This window comes from Sitophilus oryzae, unplaced genomic scaffold (genome assembly GCF_002938485.1).
Source record: "Sitophilus oryzae breed Bouriz unplaced genomic scaffold, Soryzae_2.0 scaffold_965_pilon_pilon, whole genome shotgun sequence".
In the NCBI taxonomy this organism is placed as follows: Eukaryota; Metazoa; Arthropoda; class Insecta; order Coleoptera; family Curculionidae; genus Sitophilus; species Sitophilus oryzae.
Genome location: NW_022147600.1, coordinates 254,890 through 282,753, shown reverse-complemented (window position 1 = coordinate 282,753; position 27,864 = coordinate 254,890). Strand labels below are relative to the sequence as shown.

General features: G+C 33.5%; 2 protein-coding genes across 4 annotated transcripts; one reads left to right on the top strand and one right to left on the bottom strand.

Moving 5' to 3' along the window:
- Positions 1-4: 4 nt before the first annotated feature.
- On the bottom strand, positions 5-20,698 carry LOC115891071. 3 transcript variants are annotated; one of them, XM_030911470.1, is made up of 3 exons: positions 20,545-20,698; positions 3,794-4,033; positions 5-717 (listed from the first exon to the last, which is right to left on the bottom strand). In XM_030911470.1, the coding sequence occupies exons 1-3, from the start codon at positions 20,612-20,614 to the stop codon at positions 506-508; spliced, it is 522 nt and encodes a 173-aa protein (XP_030767330.1). In that variant the 5' UTR covers positions 20,615-20,698; the 3' UTR covers positions 5-505. The 3 variants fall into 3 exon arrangements, with proteins under 3 accessions (XP_030767330.1, XP_030767332.1, XP_030767331.1); XM_030911472.1 differs by lacking the exon at positions 20,545-20,698 and adding an exon at positions 19,730-19,797 and having other exon boundaries at positions 7-717; XM_030911471.1 differs by lacking the exon at positions 20,545-20,698 and adding an exon at positions 12,278-12,419 and having other exon boundaries at positions 7-717.
- Positions 18,618-26,768, top strand: LOC115891072. The gene is made up of 5 exons (XM_030911473.1): positions 18,618-18,787; positions 18,855-18,983; positions 23,635-23,782; positions 23,843-24,162; positions 26,682-26,768. The coding sequence occupies exons 1-4, from the start codon at positions 18,673-18,675 to the stop codon at positions 23,886-23,888; spliced, it is 438 nt and encodes a 145-aa protein (XP_030767333.1). The 5' UTR covers positions 18,618-18,672; the 3' UTR covers positions 23,889-24,162; positions 26,682-26,768.
- The last annotated feature ends 1,096 nt before the right edge of the window (positions 26,769-27,864 follow it).

Genomic DNA, 27,864 nt, shown 5'->3' with positions numbered 1-27,864 from the left:
ATACCTTCACACAATCTATTAATTATCTATTAAAAAAACATATATTAAAACTTTTTTTTTATCTAATTTTGTTCAAATCTGAAAGTTTCAAAAAATATTTAAAGAAATAGTTTTTCAAACGTTTTCAACTCTTGGTACTTCCAATCTAACCTGAACCAGCTGATAATTTGCTTATATTAAATAGAACCACCTATTGTTATTGTATATGGAACCACCAATGCTATATACTTAGATTTCAACAATGGAAAAACATTGAATTAAGGGATAAATAATATTATAAACTAATATTATAACAAAGATTTTGGGATTTTTCTCTCTTCGACAGGATCTCCATAGCGATTGACTCGTGGGCATGTAAATACGACCCAAGACTGTCGCTTGCCGATATGGTATAGGCAGTTCCATTTAAAATAAGCAAATTCTCAGCTACTTGGTAGTGCAGTATTTTAGAAATAAAATAAAAAAATTGTATTTAGCATCTTAGTTAACAACCACCTGCCTCATTTCAAAAGAAAATAATATATGTTAAGAAGGTGCTTAAAATTACAGCTACTAAACTACTGGATTGACTATTTTCCGCTCCGTTGCATAATGACTTGGTGCATGCGCAGTATAGTAGTTCAACATCTTTCGTGCCACTTACTTTATGACAATTCTTGTTATCTCGAATGTCCCTGATATATCCGCACTCTCGAATGACCCTTTTGCGCATGTTAACTAAAATAGATAAATTACATTTTATAATCAATATTTCTATATTAATAATAATAACAATGTTAATTTATTTGACTATTATTTCATTTTTTTAAGCTACGAAGGTGAATCCTGAATATTGATTTAAGTATAGGTATAGAAAAGAAGAAAGAATTCATTGGGCAAGCCCACAGTAAGATATATATATATATATATATATATATATATATATATATATATATATATATATACACATCGGAACAATTCAGAAGTGTGGTCTGGATTTTAACGTGTAAGACAAAGAATAATATAAATGACCGATTGACAGACAGAGAGACAGCATCAAAAGGGACCGGTGAGGGGCCGGTGCGACCGATACAGTGTTGCCGGTATTTACGGGTGTGGGCAAGGTAAAGCATAAGTATGGTGTGGTACACATTGAGAGATTGGTGCTTTATGTTAAGGTTCGTATTGACTATCTGAAAGAACAAAGGAATGAAATTCGGTATATTTGGACAGCAAACCGAATGCATGCGGCCGTTCGCCATTCGGTTCGCTCCATCATCCGTTTCCAGTCGGTATATCAGAGACGTTCGTAAACGAATGAGAATTATATAAAAAATTATAATACCGCATCATACTCACTATGCGTGTATGAACGCATGGATGCATCAAATCAGCGCATATTGAGTATGGGGCTTAAGAAGCAGCGTGGTAAAGGCGTTGTTCCACTGTTCCCATCTTAAACTTTGTCAGTTGTCATAAAAAGATTCTTATTAAAATTCTAATAAATTAAATTCTATAGAATTCATAGCAAAACTTTTAAACTAAAATTGGCTGCAATACTAAATCTAAATGGAAATAAAATATTAGTACGCATATGACTCAAGAGTTTGATGGGTCACACGTGGCGACAGAAATGCATGCATGGCTTCCAAATTTTAGAGAGCGGGATGAGACCAATCAGCTAAGACAAATCAAGTGGTGGGAAAGAATATGGCCGTAGATGCCAGGTCTAGGAAATATTCCCTAACATTAAGGTTTCTATCGAGGAAATACATTTTTAGAAAGCATATTTTGGACACAATTTAGTGTGTGTATTTAATTTGTTTTCTCAAACTTGGCATTTCTAAAAGTATCATCAGATAAATATTTTAAAAGAATGTTTTTTGTCGGTAGATTGACCGTGCCAACCAGGCTTCAGGAAATTTTCAAAACTTCATCTGGCAACACTGACAGTATCGAAGTCGTAGAACGGTAGACATACTTTGACACATTTATCAAATCAGTCGGATTTTGAAAGGGGTTGGGTGTACGTCATTCTACAATATATTTACGATTTTGAAGGTTATCCATACATCTCGAGACGTTTAATCTTTTAACAATAAAAATAATTAAACGTCCGGTTGTATCTACACTGTTCATGTTTTTGTTGCTGTTTCAACATAAGTTAAAACAAGCATTAAAAAAATGACTAAAAATCAACTTTAAAAAAGGACAATTAGCAAAATAATTATAAAAAAATTAAATCAAAGGTTCAAAAATACCTCCCTGTTGTGCTTCGCAATAGCCAAGACGGTTATAAAACTCTGACCTAACTTTAACTAACATAACAGCGGGGATATTTTCTAACGACTGAATGATTTTTAATCGCAGCTCGTCAATATTCATGGGTCGTTCATGGTTATGCCCATAAATGGAATTTTTTACATATCCCCACAGAAAGAAGTCATTGGGCGACAAATCAGGAGAACGTGGTGGCCAATTAATTGTGCCTTGTGTGGAAATTAGCCGATTGGGAAATGTGGTTTGAAGGAACAGATTTACGTACCGCGCGTTATGCGCAGGACAGCCATCCTGCTGAAACCACACTTCCCCAAAATTGATTGGCAAATTTCGAACTGCTGGTACAATTTGGTTTAGTAGCATATCCAAATATTTGGCAGCTGTTAACATACCATCAATAAAAAAAGGCCCTATGATATGATTTTGCAGCATGCCAGCACAAACATTTAGTTTTTGTGGATATTGTGTCCGCAGTGCCATACTAAGGTGCTTATTTTCTCAAGACCAATAACGTACTATCAAAGGATTGTGGTAGCCATGCAAAGGAAACGAGCTTTCATCTGAGAATAATATATTTTCCAAAAATAAATTATTCCGATCGGCTCTTTCTCTTACAGCCTCGCAAAACTCCGGACGTCTGTTACAATCTGCGGGAAAAATTTCTTGCGTGGTACTGATTTTGTAGGACTTATATCCATGCTTTTTTAAAACCCTGCGCACCGTTCGAGCATTGCAAACAACTTGTTCGGCTATATTTCGGCTTGAACAAGGTTCGCAAATACTAATTTCCTTGTCGGGAATCACTGCGCCTTCCTGATTGTCACAATTTCTGCACGCCGCAATGCAGCCTGTTTGTTCAAATTTATGGACAATGTTGCGTACAGTTGTGGCACAAGGCACAGGGCGATCTTGAAAGGTGAACACAAAACGCCCAATGACCTCTTCCACACTTGAGGAAATGTAAAACCATTTAACGATATGCACCTTCTCTTCGGTCGTATAAATAGCCAGTTTTGAAACACTTAACATACACACCGAAACAGCTAGGCGAAAAGAATGATGCAAAAATAGTTTGGATCTCAGGTGATCTATTTCTTTTCCCCACCCTTTCATCTACATAAAGGTGCGTATTCACTATCCGAACGAACGAATGCTACTATCCAACGAGCGAACGTCCAGTCTTGTTCGCGCGGTTCTATAATTCTCATTCGTTTGCGAACGTCTCAACCGGTCAGCCAAATCAACCGGTCATTATTCTTCATATTCATCAGTATATTATTCTCTGTCTTACACGTTAAAATCCAGACCATACTTCTGAATTGTCCCGATGTGTATATATGAAATATATACACATTCACTTCGGCCACACACCCGCTTTACCCGACCGCTGAGAGCGACCCGAACAGTACAGCGTAATAGTAGTACAGCGTAACCAAACCAAGCCAACTCTCGTCTAAAATTTCAGAGATTAGCGAATACAAAGAAATTTTCTTATATTTACTATACTATATTTAATTCGTAACGTGTCAATTACCTTCTTGAACAATTTTCCGGCAAACAGTGGCTTTAAGTCGTTGATTAGGACCAGTATGGACACCCAACAAATGTTCTGGAGGTTTTATGTCTGTACAGTTCACAATACCACTGGCATAAGGCTCAAAAGGATCTACACATCTAGAATCGTGTTCTGAATTACATTCATAGCACTGGAGAGGTTTTCCTTTATCAAAATGGCCTTCTGTCGTGTACGTAACTTTGTGAGCTGAATCACAACCTAAAATGAAAAAAGAATGCTACTATAGATTTTATCAAAAATGAACAATATTAAACATCGTTTGAACATGTATTATGCTCATAAAAAATGTTCTTATATTAGTGATAAGAATAGCTCCCGGCTGTATATCGGAAAGTATTAGCCGCATTGGCCTACGGAAAAAATATTTATAACTAAAGAAGCTATGAGAAACTGCTGAAAGTTATTTTCAAGTTTGCAAAACGGCCGCTAGAGGCCGCAACTGCTATGGAAAATAAGAAAATAGAATTCTTAGGAATATTTGCTTAGATAAAGGGTACTATAAATAATAGCTTCATAATCTTCAGTAAATTTTGGGCTTTTTTTGTTAGAACCATTTTCCCCTATCTGCTAAAATAAAGTGGTGGGGGAAGGTTAGATCCGTTGTTGATGATACCACAGATTAGGTATCCTATAAGTATACAGATAAAAATCTTGTCCCTAATTCGTGGTACGAAAATTGTTTTTTATGACGATGAGCAAACGAGTCAAATTTCCTGTGCGCAAAAATAAACTCGCGTAAAATAACAATAAACAGCGTAATAGAGAGATATCGCTAAACCGAATAGCGTGCATGGACGTTAATAAGGCCAGGTGTTATTTCCTTTACGTGAGGTGGTATTAACTCTCTTCATTTATAGTTATCGGATCGGAAAGAATTCTGATCGCGTCGCGTCCGCTATTTAAACTTAACCTAACTTTAAATTTAAAACTTTAAAATTGTTTTGTTTACTAGGTATTTTAAAACTAAAGGGCTAAAGTGCTTATTTCCAGTGCTTTATTGTTCAACGTCTGCCAGTGGGTTTAGGGCAACAAGCAACAAATTCTCTTAGAAGAGCTAAGTCGTCATCTGCTGTAAACCTAAGCCTCTTTATAGGTTCGTTAATATTGGAAGAGGTGGAATCCATATTTTGATATTTATTTAATTAAAACTAATCCCAACTACTTAAATATCAAATTACCTAATAAAACTAAAATAATAATTCAAAACAATTCAAACATAACCTAAAATAAAAGACCTCGCCGGCCGGCCCCGGTTGTCAAATACCAGCACATGCCCATTTAAGCAATTTTTAAACGTTATTTAGAAATGGCGCTTGGTGTAATTGATCTGCAAATTACATCAGGCGGTAACGTTATTAGCGGGTGTTGCGTTAAAAATTGAGTCGCGCATAACGTAACCTAAGATCGTAACTGTGATAAGGTACGCGTATGATACTAACTTGGGAATCAAACTGGACATATACCTAAACATTTATCCTGTTTTAACGTATCCTATTCACTGTTATTAACATCTTAACTATTAGATATTAATACATCTGATATTATGATATTCTGATAAATTGTCGGTTTGAAAATAAACTAATCGTTTCTATCTTATTTTTTATTAGAACCGGCATAATCAAGAGGGTTCAAGAGGGCATAACCAGGAGATATGTTCTATTTCAAAAAATCATCCCAATACACACTAATTTTTTGTAGAAGTTAAAATATTATTCTGAAATACAACTTTGTTTTTAGGTTTTAGTACTTAAACAAAATTCCTAAGTTATTTATTATAGGAGCTACAGATGCCCAAAGCACTATAGGTATATGACATTATTTATTATACCGGGTGCGTCTCAAAAGTGGCTCACCCCTATAACTTTTTTTTATTTTCAGTTAAAAAAACTAGATTTGGTAAGTTAGTCTACGACATAAATTAGGATTGATTTACGTATTCAATTGTTTTCGGTCACTTCCTGTTTCACCGGAAATTACTACAACATTTGATTTTTAAATGGCACCCTCGGTATTTTTTTAATTTATTCGATAGAAAATAACACTCTGAATAGAATGACATATTAAATGTCAACTTTTGACATTTTCGCATATGGTTTATTTGAAATTATAACTTGCGGTTCGTAACGAAAATTTGACTCGAAATACCAAGTGTGTGGTATCATATTATTCGTAAAAAATTGCTGTTTCCAAATATGCTAATGAGCCACCCTCGTTCCGTTTGATGGAATTGGGATATGATTAAAAATACGATTTGAGCATTTTCCAACTGGCCAGGACAAGACACTAAAAGCATTAGACGATCAAATCTATTTTTCCAAGGCTCCTGGATTAAGAATTAGTGTTTTTAACATAGCCATGGCACTCTAGATTGAATTTTAAAATACGATTTTTTATTAAGTGAGAATGTCAAAACTTGATATATGATACGTCATTCTATTCAGAATGTCATTTTCTATGGAATAAAGTATAAAAATACCGAGGCTGCCATTTAAAAATCAAAAGTTGAAGTCATTTCCGGTGAAACAGGAAGTGACAAAAAAACAATTGAATGCGTCAACCAATCCTAATTTATGTCCTATACTAACATACCAAATCTCGTTTTGTTTTTCGTGAACCACTTTTGAGACGCACCCGGTATAGACAAGAAACATCGATTGGCATTTTTTTGGATTTAAGTACTAAATCTTATTAAAACAATTAAAAAAAATCAAAACAATTAAATTATACTACCTTATAAAGAGCTAATTTTATAATGAGTTAAATTTTCAACACAGTAAACAAATTAGAGAATTAACTGTATTATAGTGACAAATCATATTGTTAAAAAGACCGTTTTTGAAAAAATATATTTAACTATTTAAACTCTTTATGAATCATTTTGCACGAATTAGTGGATGACTTCCGTTTTGAACAATATCAAAGATGTGCCGTCAACAGGATGGCGAACCAGCTGACTCCGGTTTCGGGCACTAAGAGTACTTAAATTTAATTTTTCAAAATAAACGACAAAGAGAGAAGGTTCAACTAACTGGCTGACAAGGAACTCAAATCTGGAGTAAGTTTATACAGGGTGTCCCAATATTCCTCGAATATAGGACTAGCACGTATTTTTGGTATCAAAATAAGCTTTTTTTTTAGAGGAGGAATATTGCATAAGAAGGAGTTTCCTACTGACTAAAACCACCTCCCCTTCTCTACGACACATCACACCGGTACCGCTTTCGCATTTCTTCGACGTGAGGACTGTCTACGTATTTCTACAGTTTAGTTTCCTCTTTAGTTTTTATGATTCCTCTTATCACTGTATAGGCCAGAGTCCAGTTTTTTCCTCCTCCTTTCAGGCTATTCAACATAGTTTCTGCTGTAAAAGGAATGCTCATAGCTATATAGTACTGATGTCTTAACACCGACCATCTTGGACATTCGAACAAGGTATGTTGAGCATCATCTAACTCGTTACAGTATACACAGTGGTTTGTTGGTGATTTCGTTCGATTAAATAGATAACTTTTGAAACACCCATGACCCGACAGGGCCTGGCTGGTATAATAATCTACTTCACCATATGGCCTGTCTATCCATTCTCTAATATTAGGAATTAAACTATACGTCCGCCTTCCATACTTGCCGTTGACCCATTCTTCTTGCCATTTTATCCATAGTCTATTTCGAGCTTCAGTTTTCAAAGTTCCTTGGTAGGTTTCAACTCGTTCTTGAACCAAGAGATGAATTGGGGGTATACCCGTTATAACGCGAACAGCCTCTGCAGAAATGGTTCTGTAGGCACTGCTGACTCTTATAGCCCCTGTACGCTGTATACTGTTTATTTTCTGCCTATATTTATTATTTTCCATTGCCTTGTACCATATAGGTGCAGCATATAGAAGTTGAGAGTGAATGACCCCCACTAGAACCCTTCTCTTAGAAGCTCTTGGTTCAGCGGCATTTGGAAGTAGACGCGACAGTACAGCTAATGTTTTGCTTGCTTTGGTTACCGTTTTATCAATGTGCTCGCCAAATTTCATTTTGGTATCAAGCCATACTCCTAAGTATATAATGGTTTTGCTGAGTTTAATTTCTACGTCTTCAAGGTTAAAATGTATTTCTGAAATTTTCCTTTTGGTTGTCAACAAAATTACCTCCATCTTGTGTGGGGCTAATTGAAGTTTATTTTTTTTCATCCAATTTAAGACTCTAATCAAACTAGTGTTGGCAGTGTTCATCAGCGCCTCTTCAGTTTTTGCAACTACCACCATTGCCAGGTCGTCCGCAAATCCAATGAGTTTGGTACCCTCAGCCATTTTTGTTTCAAGAAGGTCGTCGTATAAAATATTCTACAGGGTGGGACCCAATACCGAGCCCTGTGGTACCCCACTATTAATCTCCACAGTTTTAACCTGGTTATCTGCTTCTAGTATCAACTTCCTGTCTGATAGATATGATGCGATAAGTCCCATTAATCTCTTCTCGATGCCTCTCTTTTTTAATCTATCCTTTTTTAATCTATATTTACTTGAATTTACCTCAATTCAAAAGTGCCCCGTTTGTCCGTTAGAGGGTATCAATAAGCTTTAAACAAATAAACACATTTTTTGAGATATTTCAAGAACCATATTGAAAGCTGGTTTATAGGTTAAAGAAAGACGACATATTCGATCTGTCTAAATCAACCAACTGGATATTAGGTACAAAAGAAACATTTATTTCCGTTCGTTATAAAATCTTTCATATTTTAAATTCAACCCTATACATAATTTTTAAAAAATCAAAAGACCAATAAAATTGCTTTTTATTGGTGTTTTGATTTTGGTCTATTTAAACCACAGATTATACAGATTATAAACTTTGTTTTTTCTTTATTGTTTTCGTGGCTCCAATTTTCGGAATCGGGCACTAGTTAGGTTACTAGTTTGCGCACATAGCACGCCCACTTATGGCCTCTAAAATTGTGCACAGCGCCTGACCGGCACAGTTATTAGAGAGATATCGGAAAACCGAATAGCGTCATGCAGTATTTACGCGTACCTTATCATGGTTACGATATGCGCGAGTCAATTTTTAACGCAACACCCGCTAATAACGTTACCGCCTTACGTAATTTGCGGATCAATTACACCAAGTTATTTCTAAATAACGTTTAAAATTTGATTAAATGGGCATGTGCGGGTATTTTGACAACCGGGGCCGACCGGCGAGATCTTTTATTTTAGGTTATGTTTGAATTGTTTTGAATTATTACTTTACTTTTATTAGGTAATTTGATATTTAAGTAGCTGGGATTAGTTTTAATTAAATAAATATGGCCCAAAATATGGATTCCACCTCTTCCAATATTAAAGAACCTATAAAGAGGCTTAGGTTTACAGCAGATGACGACATAGCCCTTCTAAGAGAATTTGTTGCTTGTTGCCCTAAACCCACTGGCAGACGTTGAACAATAAAGCACTGGAAATAAGCACTTTAGCCCTTTAGTTTTAAAATACCTAATAAACAAAACAATTTCAAAGTTTTCAATTCAAAGTTAGGTTAAGTTTAAATAGCGGACGCGACGCGAACAGAATTCTTTCCGATCCGATAACTATAAATGAAGAGAGTTAATACCACCTCACGTAAAGGAAATAACACCTGGCCTTATTAACGTCCATGCACGCTATTCGGTTTAGCGATATCTCTCTATTATGCTGTTTATTGTTATTTTACGCGAGTTTATTTTTGCGCACAGGAAATTTTACTCGTTTGCACATCGTCATAAAAAACAATTTTCGTACCACGAATTAGGGATAAGATTTTTATCTGCATACATATAGTATACCTAATCTGTGTTTAAACCTTCTAGTTTTTTAAGTAGAGATCTTTAAAAATTAATAACTATTATTATAGTTTTATTTCAAGAATTTCGTTACCATGGCAATTTTAGAAATTAGGCAAGTAAAGTCTAATTGATCCATATAAAGTTTGAATGTTATTTTTCATAGTAATCATTTTCATTAAACGAAACCATTATACTAGAATGATTATCTTTTATATGTTTTTACTGATTTTGATCCTGTTTTTATCATTCGATCAAGAAAAATGAAGAAGTAATTCTTTGATTTATTTTACTATAACTTGTAGGTAAATAGGACAAGTAGCTTTCCAAAGGAACGCTTATTAGGAAGGTTCCTATTTGAATATCTTTGAGCATAAGCCCTTGAGGCCAAGAAGCAATTTTCCTCACAAAATAAAATCACTAGCAACATATCCGTTCGTAAAATAATGAATACTTACTTACTAAACTATTATGGGTAAATATAAGTAAATTGTTATAAATCTAAATAATAAATTCCATAAAGTAATGTCGATTTTGAAAAGAGTCTACTAACTCTCTCTAGAAAATTTCCATGGCCAGCCATCTTGATTGCCATTTTATTGAAAAATCGCTTTTTATTCAAAATCTGAGCTAGACAGGTATAGGAAACCATAATATAGTTCGAAAGAGCATTTGAATCTGCTTCGATTTATTTAAAAAAATACACGGTGTTTTATTTGAAATAACAAAGTTTTTATGTAAAATAAATATACAGGGTGTTGCATTTGAAAAGAAGTTTTTATGTAAAAATAAACATTTAAAATAGATGAGCAATGTTTGGTTTGGATAAATGTATAAATTTAAGGAAGCAATTACATTTTTCAGTAAAGTTTATTTCACTACCTTTAAACACAGCACAAGAATTAATTCTGAAAAGTAATGTACAGGGTGTTGATAATCTATTCTGTTGTATCATGTATATTTAAATATTTTTAAATAGCTCAAAAACCAAAGGTTTTAAATATATTTAACGCTTATGTAATCTCCATTTTTTCGAGCCCAAGAATCCAAAAATGAAATAAAATACCGGGTGTTCCATAAGAAAAAGTATATCTTTAGTATGGATCTTAGTTCTGAAAAACACTGTATATTTCAAAATAATTTTAAATTGTACAGAGTGGGTCAAATTCGACGCTTTTAAATGGAAACACCCTTCTCTATAGGAGATAGACGAAAACTAGTATCGATGTCTGGAGCTCAATTTTCATCAAAAACATGATGGTGAAAACTGCACATCAATATATGTTACTGTTTTGGAGTTACGGGGTGTTTTTCAAAAACGTGCATTTTTAACAAATCGCTGCAACTTTTTTGCTATGGAAAATTTTGTATTTTTATGAAATCATTTTCAAAGCACCTTTTTACGTAGAATTTAATGGTTTAAGTATAATTATTTTAAAATTAATAATTTAAAAGTTATCAACAGAAAAAATGATTTTTTATTTGGGACACCCTCTATATTTTTAATTAACTGAAAAGAATTTAAATTTAATTTTTCCAAAAATATAGCACACTTAATATTTTGTTATAATCCCCTTCGAAATACAGAATTTTTAAAAGTTCGCCACATTTAACTAGTAGGCTTTGGACCCCTTATCGATGATATGCCCTTAATGGAACTCGAAAACATATTTTTCCAGCAAGACAACAGCATCGCCTCTGAAAGGTGAAGTTAGCAGCAAATTTTTGCAGCCAATTTCAAGAATAATTGGATAGCTAACCAAGATCCCAGCCGTTGGCCGTCGAGGCCGCCTGACTTAGTGCCCATAGATCTAATCCTATGGATATATTTGCGGAAGAATAAAGGTTCCTTATTCTTCCGTATAATCTAGACAAGAATTAAAAATATATTATACTAAATATCTGTGCTTCATATATTTCTAAATAGTTAACTAAACAAGTTATCGGAACTTAAAAACAAGTTATCACCCTTAAAAAGAACATTAAAAATATTGCTAACTGCATAAAAAATATATACTTACATATTATTGGTATTACATATGTACATATTTAATTGTAACGATCAGATGTTTCATTGATTAAAACAACTCGGTATTATAATATAAAGGGTGAGTATTATAAATATAAGTGCAAATATTTTCAGTGGTGGTAGATCTCGTCAAAAGAATCATATTTTCTCTTTGCCGTTTATCAAATAAGTCCAAAATAACCCAGATATTTTACTTTGAAAATTAAAAAAAAATGATTTTTTGCAGTCTGTTATTTTATTTTTATATCTTTTTCCAAAAAATACTGTTTAAAATATAATATGTTTAACAATAAAAAAAGATCCAATATAGTTAAAAAACTTTCAAATTTACTAAAAGTCCAAAAGTTTTGAAAACCTAAATTTCTTAAATTTGTCAAAAAATACGGTATGTTCAAGTTCAAATTGGCAAAAATAAGTTTTAATTCATCATACGAAACAAAATAGGGCTAAAAAAATCCGTACTCGACAATGTTCACAATATAACCCAATTTAAGTTGCTAAATATATGTCCAAAAAGCAACACATTTTTGTCTTTGTCCTTAACAATGCGATTATAAATAAAGTTATTTTCTACAAATAAAATTATACATATGTATATACTTACATATCGGTAAGAATAAGGTAAAAGCCGCGACTAACATTGCCAAGCACGCTCTTTTAGTCATAATGTTTGTACTGTAAAACTTTGGCACGAGAAGAAAACTTTCAGTCTGTGTATTAACACCGAACAGAGCCACTACCGTGTCAACATGCGAATATTGAGTACCGTCAGGGTATCTTCTCTAAGTATATTAGAGCCAGGTTGTTCTTCATGACGTAGCAAGATTGTCCCCCCTTCTTGCAACAACTCAAGAGATAACAGCTTATGGGTGGTATTATAAAATAAATTAAAGCTTATGGCGGAGGTAAAACTAGTAAAGGTAAGATACCAGCGAATCATACAAAGTGACACAGTGTTGCGTGTATTTACAAAATATGCGAGCAACCCTGTCACGCATTTTAAAAATATAGGGTGTCTCAATATTCCGTGGACATAGAACTCCTAAGTATTTTTGGAATCAAAAAAAGTTGATTGGACACATTCGCCAAGTTTTAAAAGGCGCCTAGTTCTAAAAACCATAGCCAAGCTTAGCAAAACGTAGGTACCTACCTAAATCTCATTTAAATGGGAATAACGGTCCTTAAAATATCATAAAAATGTGTTTATTTACGTCAGTGAGTTAAAAAACTCTTAACTCACGCATTTTGAGTGAGATAAAAGCTTCTTAACTCACGCATTTTCATTACCGCACACCTTGTTTAGATGACTACCAAAGAGAAAAAAATATTTTTTAAAACATTTATTTTGCACTAAATACAAATAAACTGTTCTATTGATAATAATTATAAAAACATGAAAAATATGTTGAGTACCATAGTTGGGTACGGTAGTTTTTTCGGTGCCCCATTTTTCATACTTAGAGTAGGTATCTATATTCATACTTCTGTTTCGATCTCGCTGGAAGCAATCCAGAAATGGCTCTGAATGCCTCTTCTTCAATGTCAAAGGGAATACTTTTCGAATCGCTCATTTTTTAAACTAGTGACATCAATTTTTTTTTTTCACTGCTCAGAACAGGTTTAAAGCTGCCTTATCGGTCCATGGGGACAAGATAAGGTGCTATTGTTAATCACCTAAAAAGGAACGAACAATGTTAGCAGCATCAAGCAGCACAGATTTCTGCATTAGGCGGTAAGTATTTTCAGGTATTCCAATTACTTTTAATTGTTTTTTCAGGTTGACCGGGATAATTGCAATGGCTGAGACAATCAAGGGGACTACCTGGACCGATTCCATTTGCCATATATTTTTTATTTCTATTCTCAAATCTTGATACTTTGTTATTTTTTCTGTAAACTTGCTTTGTATATTGTTGTTGTTAGGAATAGAAATATCAATTAGTAAAACTGTTTTTTTAATTTTATTTATAAGCGTGATGTCCGGTCTGTTACTTCTAACGGTTTTATTTGTTAAGATTGTTTTATCCCAGTATATTTTGAAACTATTATTTTCGACTACGGATGGTGGATGATATTTGTAGTAGGGCTCTTGGATTTCTCGGTCAATGTTGAATTGTTTGAGGATCTCCAAGTAGATGATTGATGCGACTCTGTTGTGTCTTTCCAGATACTTTGTACTCGCAAGATTACTGCACCCTGATAAAATGTGTTCTATGTTTTCACTTCCAGAATCACATCTAGGGCACTTGTCTGATATATTCTCCTTTAGGATGAGTTTCCGGTAGTTGCGTGTTGGAATAACTTGGTCTTGCATAGCCACTATGAATCCCTCGGTTTCTGAGTAGAGATAACCCGATGTTAACCAGTGCAATGATTCCACCTTTTCAATGTGATGTTGATCTAGCTCATTTAGGTACCGTCCGTGTAACTCCTTGGCTCCCCAAGTAGCTATTTTATTAGTGATTGATGTAGGAGTTGGAAAAGCACCATATTGTTTCTACTGAGGTTCAAGGGGGTGTATTTGACATCAGCTGAAGACACCGTGACGTAAAGGTTGCTGTTCTTGGTATAAAAGTATTCTCTGAGGCTCTTTATTTGCTCCCGACAGACATTAACAACATCCAGTAAACCTCTACCTCCAAGATTTCGAGGGAGGGTCACCCGTTCCGTAGCGCTTCTTGGGTGGTGATTTCTAAATTTGGTTAAGGTTGTTCGTACCAGGCGATTTAGGGATTCCAAGTCTGTATGGGTCCATTTGACTATTCCAAAAGAATATGTAAGAACCGGTAGGGCATAAGTGTTTATTGCTTTAAAGAGGTTCTTAGAATTCAAACCTGTCTTTAGAAGGGAGGTAAGTCGCAGTCGGAAGGCGGTCGATAGGCGGTTTTTAATAATTCCAGTGATCAATATTATTATCAATATGATTTACTGTCATATTGACATTGCCATGCATGATGTTATTTGAACAAAGGTATTAAGGTAATTGATTTTTAGGATAGGTATATAGTTAAGTATAATAATTTTTAAAAGTAATTGTGTGTTTTTGTAGTTAGACGTAGATAAAATATTGTACAATACACGCGAGTTAACTCCATTAAGATACCTTGTGTGGTTACACAACTCGTGCTACGCACTCGTGAAACTGTCACACGCGTACCTTAATGATGCTGTTAACTCACTTGTATCCTAAATATATATAATATTTTTATTAAAGTGTGTGGCGCTTTGACGGACAAACGAAACTCTTTGGTATAGAGGCAACTTGTGTTCAATAAACTTATTTTGATTCCAATAATACGTAGTACTTCTATGTCCGCGAAATATTGGGACACTCTGTATATTCATAGATATACCCCGTGATTATATTATACCGAGTGGAAACATAGGAAATCGCATGCAAATTTTGGATTGTCCAGATATTGGCTCCCCTGTTAATTTTACTGCGGAGTTGTAAATAGATTTTTAAAAGGTTTATTGCATCTATTTATAATTTAAAACTGAACAGGTAAAAATGCAAAACCAGGCAAATGCCAACGTATCTTAAGTCATCCTATAATTTTGTCAATGTCAAATTGTATTTTCTAAATATTAGGCTTTTACCTCATTCGAATCAGTTTTAAATTACAGAAATACATTTCGGGGACACTAATCGTAGGTAATATATCGGAGTCGTGTAGACAGCACAACAACTTACATTTGACAATGATAAAATCATGGAAACCTATATATAGGTTGTACCTATAGGTTGACAACTTAATAAGGTGTGTTGACTGTAAATATTAGCAAAATTAGCAGGGATGACTTGGGCCCGCATACAAAGAAAGTATCTAACTATTTGAGGGAGGCTCTATCATAATTGGAAATGGTTGAATAAGCTGAAAATGATGATGATGGTGATAATGATGATGATGATGATGATGATGATGCTGATGATAAAACGTTGTAATTTCACAATCACTTTCATTCTCTTAGGCTAATATTTTATTTCACTTAATCCAGTTCAAAGCAAAACAAAAGTTAAATTTCACCTAAAAGAATATACCGGGTGCATTTCAGAAGTGGCTCGCCTCTATAACTTTTTAGCCGACCATACCAATAGGTATGGTAGGCTATTAGGATCGGCAAAAAAAAAGTTTTTTAAATTTCACTCAAAATGAGTTATTTGGGTCATAAATGACCAAAAATACAAAATATTTTCATGGTGTCTGTCTGTCTGTCTGTCCGTATGTTCGTCTGCCGTCTGTAACTCGATAACTCAAAAACCGCTGAACCGATTTTAACCAAATTTGGCACAAAAATAATGCGGCACCCGACAATCTGGCCGTTAGTTTTTGGTGAGGGTGGGGGGTTGGTAAGGGGGTATGGGAGGGGGTTAAAAATTTAAAAAAATCGTAACTCCAAAATTACAGTAGCTAGCGAAACGCGGTTTTCAAATTAAGGTTAGGAATAATATTTGCAACAAAACTTGTAATAACATCAAAATCAGTCAAAGTCGCAGTTTTCGTGATATTAACATATTTTAGTATGGGCGGCTATACGTGCCTCCCGTTAGTATATGACATAAATTAGGATTGATTGACGTATTCTATTGTTTTCGATCACTTTCTATTTCACCGGAAATTACTACAACTTTTGATTTTTAAATGACACTCTCGGTATTTATTTACTTTATTCGATAGAAAATGTCCCTCTGAATAGAATGACATATCATATGTCAACTTTTGACATTTTTGTAAAAAAATGCTTTTTACAAATATGCTAATGAGCCACCCTCGTTCCATTTGAAAAAATTGAGATATGATTGAAAATACGATTTGGGCATTTTTTAACCGGCCTGGGGCGCTATTCTGTACAATCGTCGGTATCGGTAAGTTACCGACAGCTATCGGTACGTATTTGTATATAGTAAACATGTGTTGATTATTGTTGTCATAGTTACCCATCGGCCCTATGACAGATATCGCAAATTTGTACCGACGATTCTCGGTATCTCTACCGTGAGGTTATACAAGGGCACGGTAGAGATACCGATTTTCGTCGGTACACATTTGCGATATCTGCCATAGGACCGATCGGTAACTATGACAACAACAATTAACACATTTTTACTATATACAAATACGTATCGAGAGCTGTCGTAACTTACCGATACCGACGATTTTACAGAATAGCGCCCCTGGACAAGACACTAAAAACATTAGACGATCAAACCTATTTTTCCAAGGCTCCTTGATTGTAGAAAGGCCTTCTTTGACCAACTTCGAATTGATGGTTACTGAGTTGATCACGTTTAGTGCTGCTTGACTATCAGATAGGATGGCAATTTCATGTTTTCGATAGTTCCTATCTAAGATAAATTGTACGCATCTTTCGATAGCGTAAATTTTTGCCTGAAGGATACTGGGGTAGGTGCCCATTGGTTCGGAGTATTTGGTTTTCCGCCCAAATACTCCTATCCCTGTCCCTGTTTTGGTATATCACACAGGGTGCCTTCATGTCTCCTCCGTGCAATGATGACTATGTCATCTGCATACCCTATGCAGTGTATTCCCGCTAGAGTTAATTCTTCCAGTAGTTCATCCACTACCAAGCTCCACAGTAAGGGGGATGTCACTCCACCTGTGAAGTTCCTTGCGTTGTTTTAACAACTACAGTTTTGGTACCTCTCTCAGCTTCTGCTGTTCGTGTTGAGGGCATTTCCCAAAACCAGCGAATTATCGTACTGTTCACCCCTTTGTTTCAAGAGATCGCTTGACCAGCTCGTGAGGTATATTGTCAAACGCCCCTGCAATGTCCAAGAGGACACAAAGTGATGTTTCTTTGATATTCAGGCTTGCCTGTATTAGCTCAGTTAACTCGTACAGAGCAGTTTCTGTAGAACTGCTCGCTCTATATGCATGACTGCTGACTATCGTGCAGTGGTTTAACCTTTAGATGATTTACTCTAATATGGTTGTCCACTACCTTCTCTATCGTTTTTAATATGAACGATGTGAGACTAATAGGCCTAAATGATTTGGGGTTGGCCCAGTCAGTTTTGCCTATTTTGGGTATGAAGATTACTTTCGCTCTTCTCCAGATGGTTGGCATATATCCCATCGCTAAGCTGCTTCTTGTAATGTTTAATAGATGGTGTGTAGCTATTTACCTCCGATCTAAGATTGACCAGCTTCTTGTTCCACCAGGGCTTGTTGTTACTTTTTTGTATGCACTTACTTGTGGGGCAACTAGATTCATATGCATCCAATATTGCACCACTGACTTCCCTTGCGTACCATTCTAGATACAGGTGGTTCGTAGCCCTACCTGCATCTATTTGGTCAAGGTTGTCTACGAGATTGGTGTGGTATAGTTCCCAATCGGTTCTTCTCGGATTCCTTCGAGTTTCCGTTTGGAGTATGATTCCTCCTAATTTGAACTCGATGATTCAGTGATCTGATAGGGAAGGTTCCGTTAGGCTCCTTGATTAAAAATTAGTGTCTTTAACATAGTATGGCACTCTAGATTGAAATTTAAAATACGATTTTTTTTAAGGGAGAATGTCAAAAGTTGACATATTATATGCCATTCTACTCAGAATGTCATTTTCTATCGAGTAAAGTAAGGAAATATCGAGGGTGCTATTTAAAATCAAAAGTTATAGTCATTTCCGGTGAAACAGTAAGTGACAAAAACAATTGAATACCTCAATCAATCCTAGTTTATGTCATATACTAACATACCAAATCTCGTTTATCCAACTAAAAAAGTTATAGGAGTGAGCCACTTTTGAGATGCACCCGGTATAAAGAAATCTCATGTGATGCAAGATGCGACCTTAATCTATGACACTGCATAAAAAACACAAGATTGGATTTGCACGAGGAACAATTTTCTTGTAATGTTTTAGTTGAACAGAAAGTTATAAAAAAAAATTTCTGTTTAATTTCACTAGTATTCATGCCTTATAAATGACGCAATTCAAAATTGACAAGTGACATTTTAATATTTTATACTATTATGGAATTCTTCGGACTCACCAGTTATGGGTTCAGTAGCCCTATTAAAGATATGCTTAGAGAGGACTACAGAGAACCGGAAAAGCCGGATTCAAGTAATTTGGAAGCAAACAGCAGTAAGATTTTTTACAACATTAAATTAACTAAATTAGATGCTCGTAGTATAAATATAAAATTTTTTAGAGGACAAGCGATCATTTTCTGAAAAGATTAAAGAAGTAGACTGTTATTTGGGACCTGCCGATGGGTATGCGTACGGATCCAATGATAGATTGATGAAAATGAGAAAAAAGTATATATTTAAACCTGTAGGTAGGTTAAAGCGTAGAAATAAAATACAGTATACCCTCCATTATGCGAAATATTGTGAAATATAATAGATTGATGCTTGTTTCAAATTTAAATTCCTAAAATTTGTTGCTGCAACATCGTTCTGCTGCACAGGTCACTGAAGGATGAGATCACATCTGCAGTGGATGCGACTGGTGGGGATCCATCTTTGTACTAGATAAGACATCATACCATTCTAGATTAGTATAAATCCATTTTCCACAAACTTTGAAACCATCTGGGATTCTGGTTAAATAATTATGAAAATTGGTAGACAAAGATAGTACGATAAAAAACCTACTAGCAATTGTCAACATTAGTTCCAATATAAGTTATGGAGGACTAGATTACTCCCCTATCATTGCTACCATTACAAACTAAATGCTATAGAATTAAGCACAAGATATAATGCAATCCTTTTGCCGGCAACTGTCACATTCAGCAATACCATAAACAATTAATTATTAGCATGAATAATTGAACAAATTACATTAAAAATGTTGTAGATGTAAAAAAGGCAAATGTGGGCTCTTGATGACTTAATTTGCAAAAATAGAGATATACCTAACGGCGATAATAATAAATTAATGTAGTGAAAGCTAAATTAATGTAGTGAAAACAGTGTTTAACTCAGCTACCCAGTTATACCTCAGATAGATGTTTATGTACAGATGCGAATTGCAGTGAGGCAACGAGTAAAAATTATCAAACCAACAGTAGATACAAACCATTGCGGTTTGTGGTCCTCATTTACTGGAGTTATTTGGATTCGTCACAGAGGTTTTGCACATTTAATCAAGGTAACTAAGTATTAACTCCTTTTCAATAAAGGATAGTGCCGTATTTGATTTATATTGCGGTAATATATTGTTATATGCCAAACAGAAACTGATAGAGACGTACCGTAAAATGGGGTGAATAGAAACATAGGGGTGAATAGAAACAAAATTTCTGAAAAAAATCAAATCACGATTAAAAATATTCAAAGTAAAAAGAGTCGACATATCTAATTTTTCTATCATTGGTAATACACAATAAAATGTAAAAACTATATTTTTATCTGTGGCAGCACTCTTTCTGTCAATCAGCTGATCAATAAATGTGAGATCGATTTATCACCTATTTTGTATGGCGCGAAAACTTTATAAATAAAATATTTATTTTTAAAGTAATACTTGAGCTGGTACATGTAAGTTGTTAATTAATTGTTGTATTATATGTATTGTTAATTATTGCTAAACCTACTTAAATATGTAATAATTATCTGTTTCTAATCACCTTGTTGGAAATAGAATAGATAAAAACCTTAACGTCAATGTGTGTTTCTATTCTCCCGAATAGCAGGTGAATAGAAACACAAAAGTTATTTTTATTTAATATTTATATGCATATTTTTCAAAAATCAAATTATATGTATACGCAAAGAACAAACAAAGACCCATGTTTTAAAATATTCGGGAACATAATACCACATTTTTATCAACCAGTATATCGCTAATAGCCTACGAAACTGTTTCTATTCACCCCATTTTACAGTACTTACTCGAACTGCGACCACTCACATCAAATATATAATAATTGGACTGACGCTGCAAAACCACTGCGATATACATAAACACATGAAGGCGTTAACAATTGGCTCTACAACTAGATTGTATCGCAATTCTTTAATCAATGTCAAATTATCACATAGAAACAATCCTGAATTGAAACAATTACCTTTCATTTTTCATTTGGAAAGGAAAATTGACCGAAAGCAAATCACCGAAATGAAGATTGCCCTAATTATTGTCCATTATCATTGTCAGGCCATTGTCATTGTCATCCCCGTCAATTTCTGGAAAATTGTATTTATTGTGCCTATCATTATCCCGCATAAACACCTAGAATGGAAGTAGAATTTGTAAACAGTGAACAGAGATATCAGAAACTGTTACTCCACTGTTATTTGTATCAAAGAGGCAAAGGTGAAAGAACATGTTTTGTTATTGTTTAGTTTATTTTTATTAAATGGACCGTATTTATTTTTATTAAATGGATATGTGTTTAAACGCCCTGTATTAGAGCAATCTTTTACCAAAAATCAATCGACATTTTGGTAAATTTTTATTTCTGTCAATTGTAATTCGATGATTTTTCTTTTCGGCCAACTATCTTTTTCGTTAATTTTCTTATCAATCAATTGTTTTCGGTAAATTCTCCTTCGGTGAATTGTTTTCGGGCAAATTTACTAGATCCGTTGTATTGCCCATGCAATATAAAAACAGGCCAATTATTTATGCCCAACCATTTGTTACCGGTAATTCGTAAAAGTTATAAAATAGTAACCCTTAAACGTTGGCTAATTTTTTGAACATCACATAACCTAATCAACTAAAAAAAATGTTTTTTTTGCTAAAATTTTGAGAACCACTGGATCTTTTCTGGATTTTCTTTCTTGTAAATTTAATCTACTACCTATGTTGTCATATTTTCAATAAATTATGTTTTTTTAACTAAAAACTAAGAAAATTTTCAAATTTTTTTTTGAAAAAATTCCAAATTTTCAAAATTTTTATTTCACGAAAAAAAAATTAATCGTGTTTCTGGAGGTCGAAATATACTACCCCTAAAATATCTGCACTTATTTAATACTCACCATGTATAATAAAACTATGTTAAATAGACGATCGAAAAAAAAGAATTAATGAAATCAATAACAAAAACCAAACCTATGCCGCTTGACGTGATAATTCGACTTTACCGATTTTATCCTGTTTTATCAGGATAATATCACTTTGTTATTTACCTTACCTTATCACAGGAGGATTTTTTTAAATATATTCCGTTGATTTGAAGCATCCGGATTACTGGAGTTTACGGGTTAGCGAGTGTATCATCCGGGCTACTCTAGACTTTAACGGTATTAGCTGTAATTGCTAATTAAAGCGGTTTTAGTTGTATAAAGGACATCCGACTGACCTATAATTGTAACTTGCCGTAAATATGGTCAACATTTCTAGCAAGGCGTAATGATTTGTACAACTATACTCTGTTTTTTTTTTCTCAGGTAAGATTTCGACAGACGACGACAGAAGAAAAGCAGATGACGTCCCATACCAATCTATTTGTTTTACTAAAAAAAGTTTCTAATAATTTTTAAGTTAACTATGGATAGGTTTAAATATAAATTCGTCATGCGTCGCCACTTGTTGTTTTTAACCAGTTTCATTGGTTTATTTCAAAAATGACAGATCGTATTTCAATTTTATTGGTTTGACGGAACGATGAACGACAAACGGACGCCGATGCGTATGAACTCGCCTTTAGATTTTTGACGTTTGTCAAAGTCTTGCCAAATTATAGGTTATAATTTTGTGACAACTTTTGTCAAATACCCTGCGTTTTGGAAGATGATGCATTTTGATTCGTGTTATTACGTGTGTTTTGTGTCTTTTGAAGTCAAGTGGAGGAAAAATGTAGAACCCAGAGCACAGTTTATGGTTAATACTCGCTGCCCAGGCAGAAAGTCTTATACAGATACACCAATAAAGTTACTATCAATAAAGTTCGTATACCATCTCGTCGTAGATAAGTGCATCTCGAATATGGTAGGAAGGACCATACTAAACACATACTAAAAACTGGAGTAGCTGTAAAATATCGACATCACACGATAGGTAAATAATGGATTTTAGTACCTACTGCAGAAAAATAATGTCAAAAGGTACTGGTTTAAAAAAAATAAGATTAAAGTTAATTAATCAACCTGTGAGGTATAAAATTTGGTAAGTGTTATTCTTAATAAAGTAGTTTGTTTTATTTATGTTGTTTTATTTATTCCTGCGGAATATTACAAATTTGCATTTGTACATAAGTTATATTGATAAATATAATCATAAATGCGGGAAGTTTCATCAAGCTTGAAAGTAAGAAATAGTTCTTTTTTATATTTTTTGGTATGTGGTGGTCTTGTTTTTGTTTGTTTTGTATTAACACATACCGTTTTTTATTAAATAAAATAACTCGATTACATTTTTTCAGTTTTATACAGTTTTTTTCACAATATTTTGAAGTTACTTGTCAGTGAAATTTTAAATAGATATATTAATTTCCTGCTATGCGTTCCAGTTGTACCAACTTATTTCTTTGTAAAATAAAATAAACTACTTTGAAATTAAAATGACAGACACATCTATCACTGTCAAGGATCTTCTCGTTGGATAGACTTATAGTAATGTTAGGCCGTAGATAGATTACTACTTCAATTTTTTGATGAAACTTGAAGTGAAAATAAAATATAAAAATATTAAATAATAATTAATGAAAGACCTCGAATTTTGAATCTACAGGGTATCAACGAAATTGTTCGCATAAACTTTTTCAAGACACATATTTCCATTAATAAATGATGGGCAAGAGAAAAACCGGCGATGTCCATTTTATAGTAATTTTTAAGTAATCGACTTAAACTGTTGAGAATACTAAGTCACACCCTGTAGAACTGTCTATATTTTTAAGAAATGCTCTGAATTAACCTACATGTGCTCACAAAATTTAATTTCAATGCAAACTGTCGTTCTCCTTGGAGCCTCCGCGTCGTATGAGAGGCGCCATCCTGTATGTATATAGATTTAATTTTGTTATATCTTAGGTCCTTGTGATATATACAGATACCCAGGAGTAAACTCTATGAATCACGGATGGTGGCAATACGATCAAGATTTAGCTAAGTTGTCCAAAGAGGATAATTGGTTCGAACCTAGAATTAGACATTCCATTACAACATCGGAAATGAGCAGGTAGATTAATATGCACTAATATCATATTATTCCAACTATAATTTCAAATCTTTCTTTTAGGTTTACAAATCATTGCTTCTCAATTGATAAATATTTCCGAATGTAGGAAAGCCATTCTACTACACCAATAAAACAAGATTTTATTTTACATTTGCAACATAAATAAACGACATTTTTAATTTCGATATGTGTTGCAGTTTACGTCATTTTTCTAGCAATTTTATTCTATTTCTATCTTTTTTTTATTTTTTTGGTCCAGTGTATTACAGGTTCCGATTAATCTTCAGTTAGTCAAGTTACTTCCTCTAGAAGATGCGAGACCTTGTCGTTGGTGTGGAAGCTCCTATAGTCAGGTGTTAGGGGGAATGAAAATTAAAAAGGTTTATTGAAAATATTTTTAATCGATAGATCTTGTTCTGAAACAGTGATGTGCAAAAAATCTCCGATCTAGATATTGTAGTTCTCTAAAAACTTCTAATGCACGCTCAGCCTGGGACACCCTGTATATGATGATAAAAATATTAACTTAAGTTTTAACTTGGTCTGTGTATAAATCTCATAAGATCAAAAATGAACCTTCACCATATTCAAGATTTAGGTATTACAGGAAAGAAATAACAGTAAATTAAGAAAGGAATATCAAAGCACAGGATATTAAATACTGTAATGTATTCTAGGACACAAACCATATCCCTTCTAAAGAGAAAAAGATAAAACATAAAGCATATTTTAATCTAATTAGAGCATTCATCGATATATGCCTACAATTGCTATTAATCCACTAACTTGATATTTTTAAGATATTATGATACAAACACACCATAATACAATCAAACTAGGTAAAATGTTACCTCTATCCTCTATCTCATGGACTTGTGCTATAAAACTCGTCATGCGGTATTATAGTAACAACTTGGATGTAATAAATGTGTCATATTGATGATACAAAAAAATTCTAATAGGTTTAAAACCAATAAGAAGAAATCCGTAAATGATAATTTTTAAATCTATTGTAAATATATAAATAAATGGTATTATTATTACAATATTATATTAATTAGAACTCCGATTACAATCATAATACCTTAACTTCACAATCTCCATTATCCTTCTTACCTTAAGTTTTGATCAAGATAAATCTGAAATTATAAAATGAATTATAGAATTTGTATTATTACCAGAGTTATTACTGATTAACACTCAAAAAATAATTTGTTTTCTACTGTAAATAATTCGAAAATAAACTGCCATATGGCAACATCGACGATGTGCGCCTCCGTAGTATCGATGATCAAATGCAGCAAATACAGGCTTCAAGGTCAGCCATAAAATAATTAACTAGAAAGAAGTGTCAACTCTGTGTTAAATCGTAGAAACACGATACGCCACCGAAAGCCTTCGTTGTCGTCTGGAGAACTAATTTTCCAATTGACAGGTTGACATGATAAAGACATGATGGCTTAATTTTCATTTCCGTTTCCGGTTATTCAATGGCGGGTCCTCTTTCAGTTCAAATGTATTTTGTATTTTTACTTTTCATAAATAAAACCAAAAATTATTTATTCACATATATTTATTTGAAATATGGAACAACGTGACTAAATAAATATAAAAATATAGAGGATTGTATTGTTTCAATACCAATTAGTTAATTATATGTACTTTTAACGTAAATTAGTTAAGGTATAAGCATGACTTACAGTAATTTGTAAATAAACACACGTGTTCGCAGACTTCAAGGACAGAAAACGGACACACGAACATGAAAACGGGAGCCTTATACAAAAACCTGAAAACAGAAAACAATTTTTTTATACTAAAATTAACAATGTAAAAATATCAATAGGTATAAAATATAAATATACTGTTTAAAAAAGCGTCCATTATTCCCAAAGAGGCCTGGCTTATAAATCAAAAAGAAGCAAAGAGACTTTTAGTCGGATAACATAATCAGATTATCAGTCCGATTTATTGCATTATTGACAATAAATCGCACATACTGGAGATAACTAATGTTGGCTATAGTTAAAAATGATCTTACCTTGCTGTAAATTGCTTCCATTTTCAGAAAAATCGCCGATCAAAGATATTATAACACCATTTTCTTGCATCTAAAAATGTAAAAAACAGTGTTTATTTACTACCTATTTTTCATATACATGGGACATACCTACTACTGCAGAAACGTCGTTTTCTCCAGGATTCTTCATGTAATATATATTTTATATACTTTATTACCATTATACTTATAAATTTCAACCGAAATATTAAACTGAACTTCCAAAACGAAACTAAACGGAATGAATTAAAATGGCGTCGAATATTTTCGAATTTGTTCTAGAACAAATCTGAAGTTGTCTCTGAAACTGAAATCTGTCAATTCTAAACTGTGAAGTTAGACAATAGTTAGACAAAAACAATGCTGTCCTTGTCTAGGCGGCCATACTTGTCGTGAGGAGAATGACAGGAATGACACTAATGACTGTTTCCAATTTTCCTATTTCACTGTCACCCCCCTGAGGTCAGCCAGCGGATCCACAATCCACACCTCTGATCCACACAGGATCCTGATCCACACCTTTACCCACTTACCTTACAACAGACCACTATATTTTGTTGATAGATATTTTCTTACATTTTATATGTATTAAGAAGTATAAGCAAAGGTATAAGCGTCAAAAACGGAATGGCCATCCCTGATCAAACATTTTTATTCGATAAAGACACGTTTTATACGTAATATATTGCATAATATGCAACAATACCATTCTGATCTTAAGTCTATATCTCTGATTCTGATATGATTTTAAAAAACAAATTCTTCATACACTACTATCCACTGATCGATAAATTATAGATTTGACATACCGACGGCCTTGTCAAAATTTTATTATTTTAGGTTGGCTATATTTCTTTGTTTACCAATTTTGAATCGTTGGATGACTCTCATTTTATGAAAACATTTTAAATATAAATTCATCTGAAGATTAAAGTTGTAAAATATGTCTGATAAACCAAAATTAGATCTTGGAGTTTTGGAGGAAGACGATGAGTTTGAAGAATTTCCAGTGGAAGGTATATTAAGATGTCCATTATAAAATTATCCTGACTAATGTTGACCCTTCAATAATTTTAGACTGGACAGGCAAGGAAAAAGATGATCAGGATATCAGTGTATGGGAAGATAATTGGGAGGATGATAACATTGAAGACGACTTCAATAAACAGTTAAGGTAACATTTTCAGAACAACCCAGTAAAGTTTTTTCAAAATTGGGTTATAGTATTTCCGAAGTCAGTTGTAAGTACTTAGACTCTTAATTCCCTTATCCCAACAAAGACAGTGCCGAAATTGAGACCCAATCTATTCCAACTGACTTCGAATAAACTATACTTGATATTAAATGGTTAGCAAATATTCTCTATTTAAATATTTAATGAAATACTCAACTTTAAAAAAATATATTTATTTGCCTATTTATTTAAAACAAATTATACCACCAGAACTCTTACTTTGCTAAGTAAGTCACTAAAAGTAGTGTTATTAGTTATTACTTGCTAACTGGAATATTTAGGATTGCCATAAAAAGATAACATACATATTTTATATAAAAAGCTAGAGAAAAAAATTTCAACTTGAAACACAAAAATTTGCTTAACAGTCGACAAGGAAAATTAAAAACCAAATAGGTATTTTATTTTTAACTGTATTGTTTGAATCAATATATTTTGAAAATTTGAATAATATCGACTGCAAATATAGACATTACTTATATGTAGTGATTTTAATTTAACAAGGTTATAGTTTTAACATAGTTTAAGGAAAAGAGTAGTTGCACTCTCGCAAATATTGTCTGCCAGTTTTTGCAAGCTGTCGAATATCGGCAGGTTGCAAAGTGTTTCAGTTGAATTCCGTCCGTCGAGCTGCGAGGTTCGAGCGTTGCGTTCCAGCACAGAGACGGATTGATAAAAAATGAGTGCATTACTGTGTGCTGCTATTAATTGTAGTAATAATTCAAAAAATTGTTCTTTGAGTTTTTTAGATATTCATCGGATATAAATCGGCAAGCTGATAGTAATTAT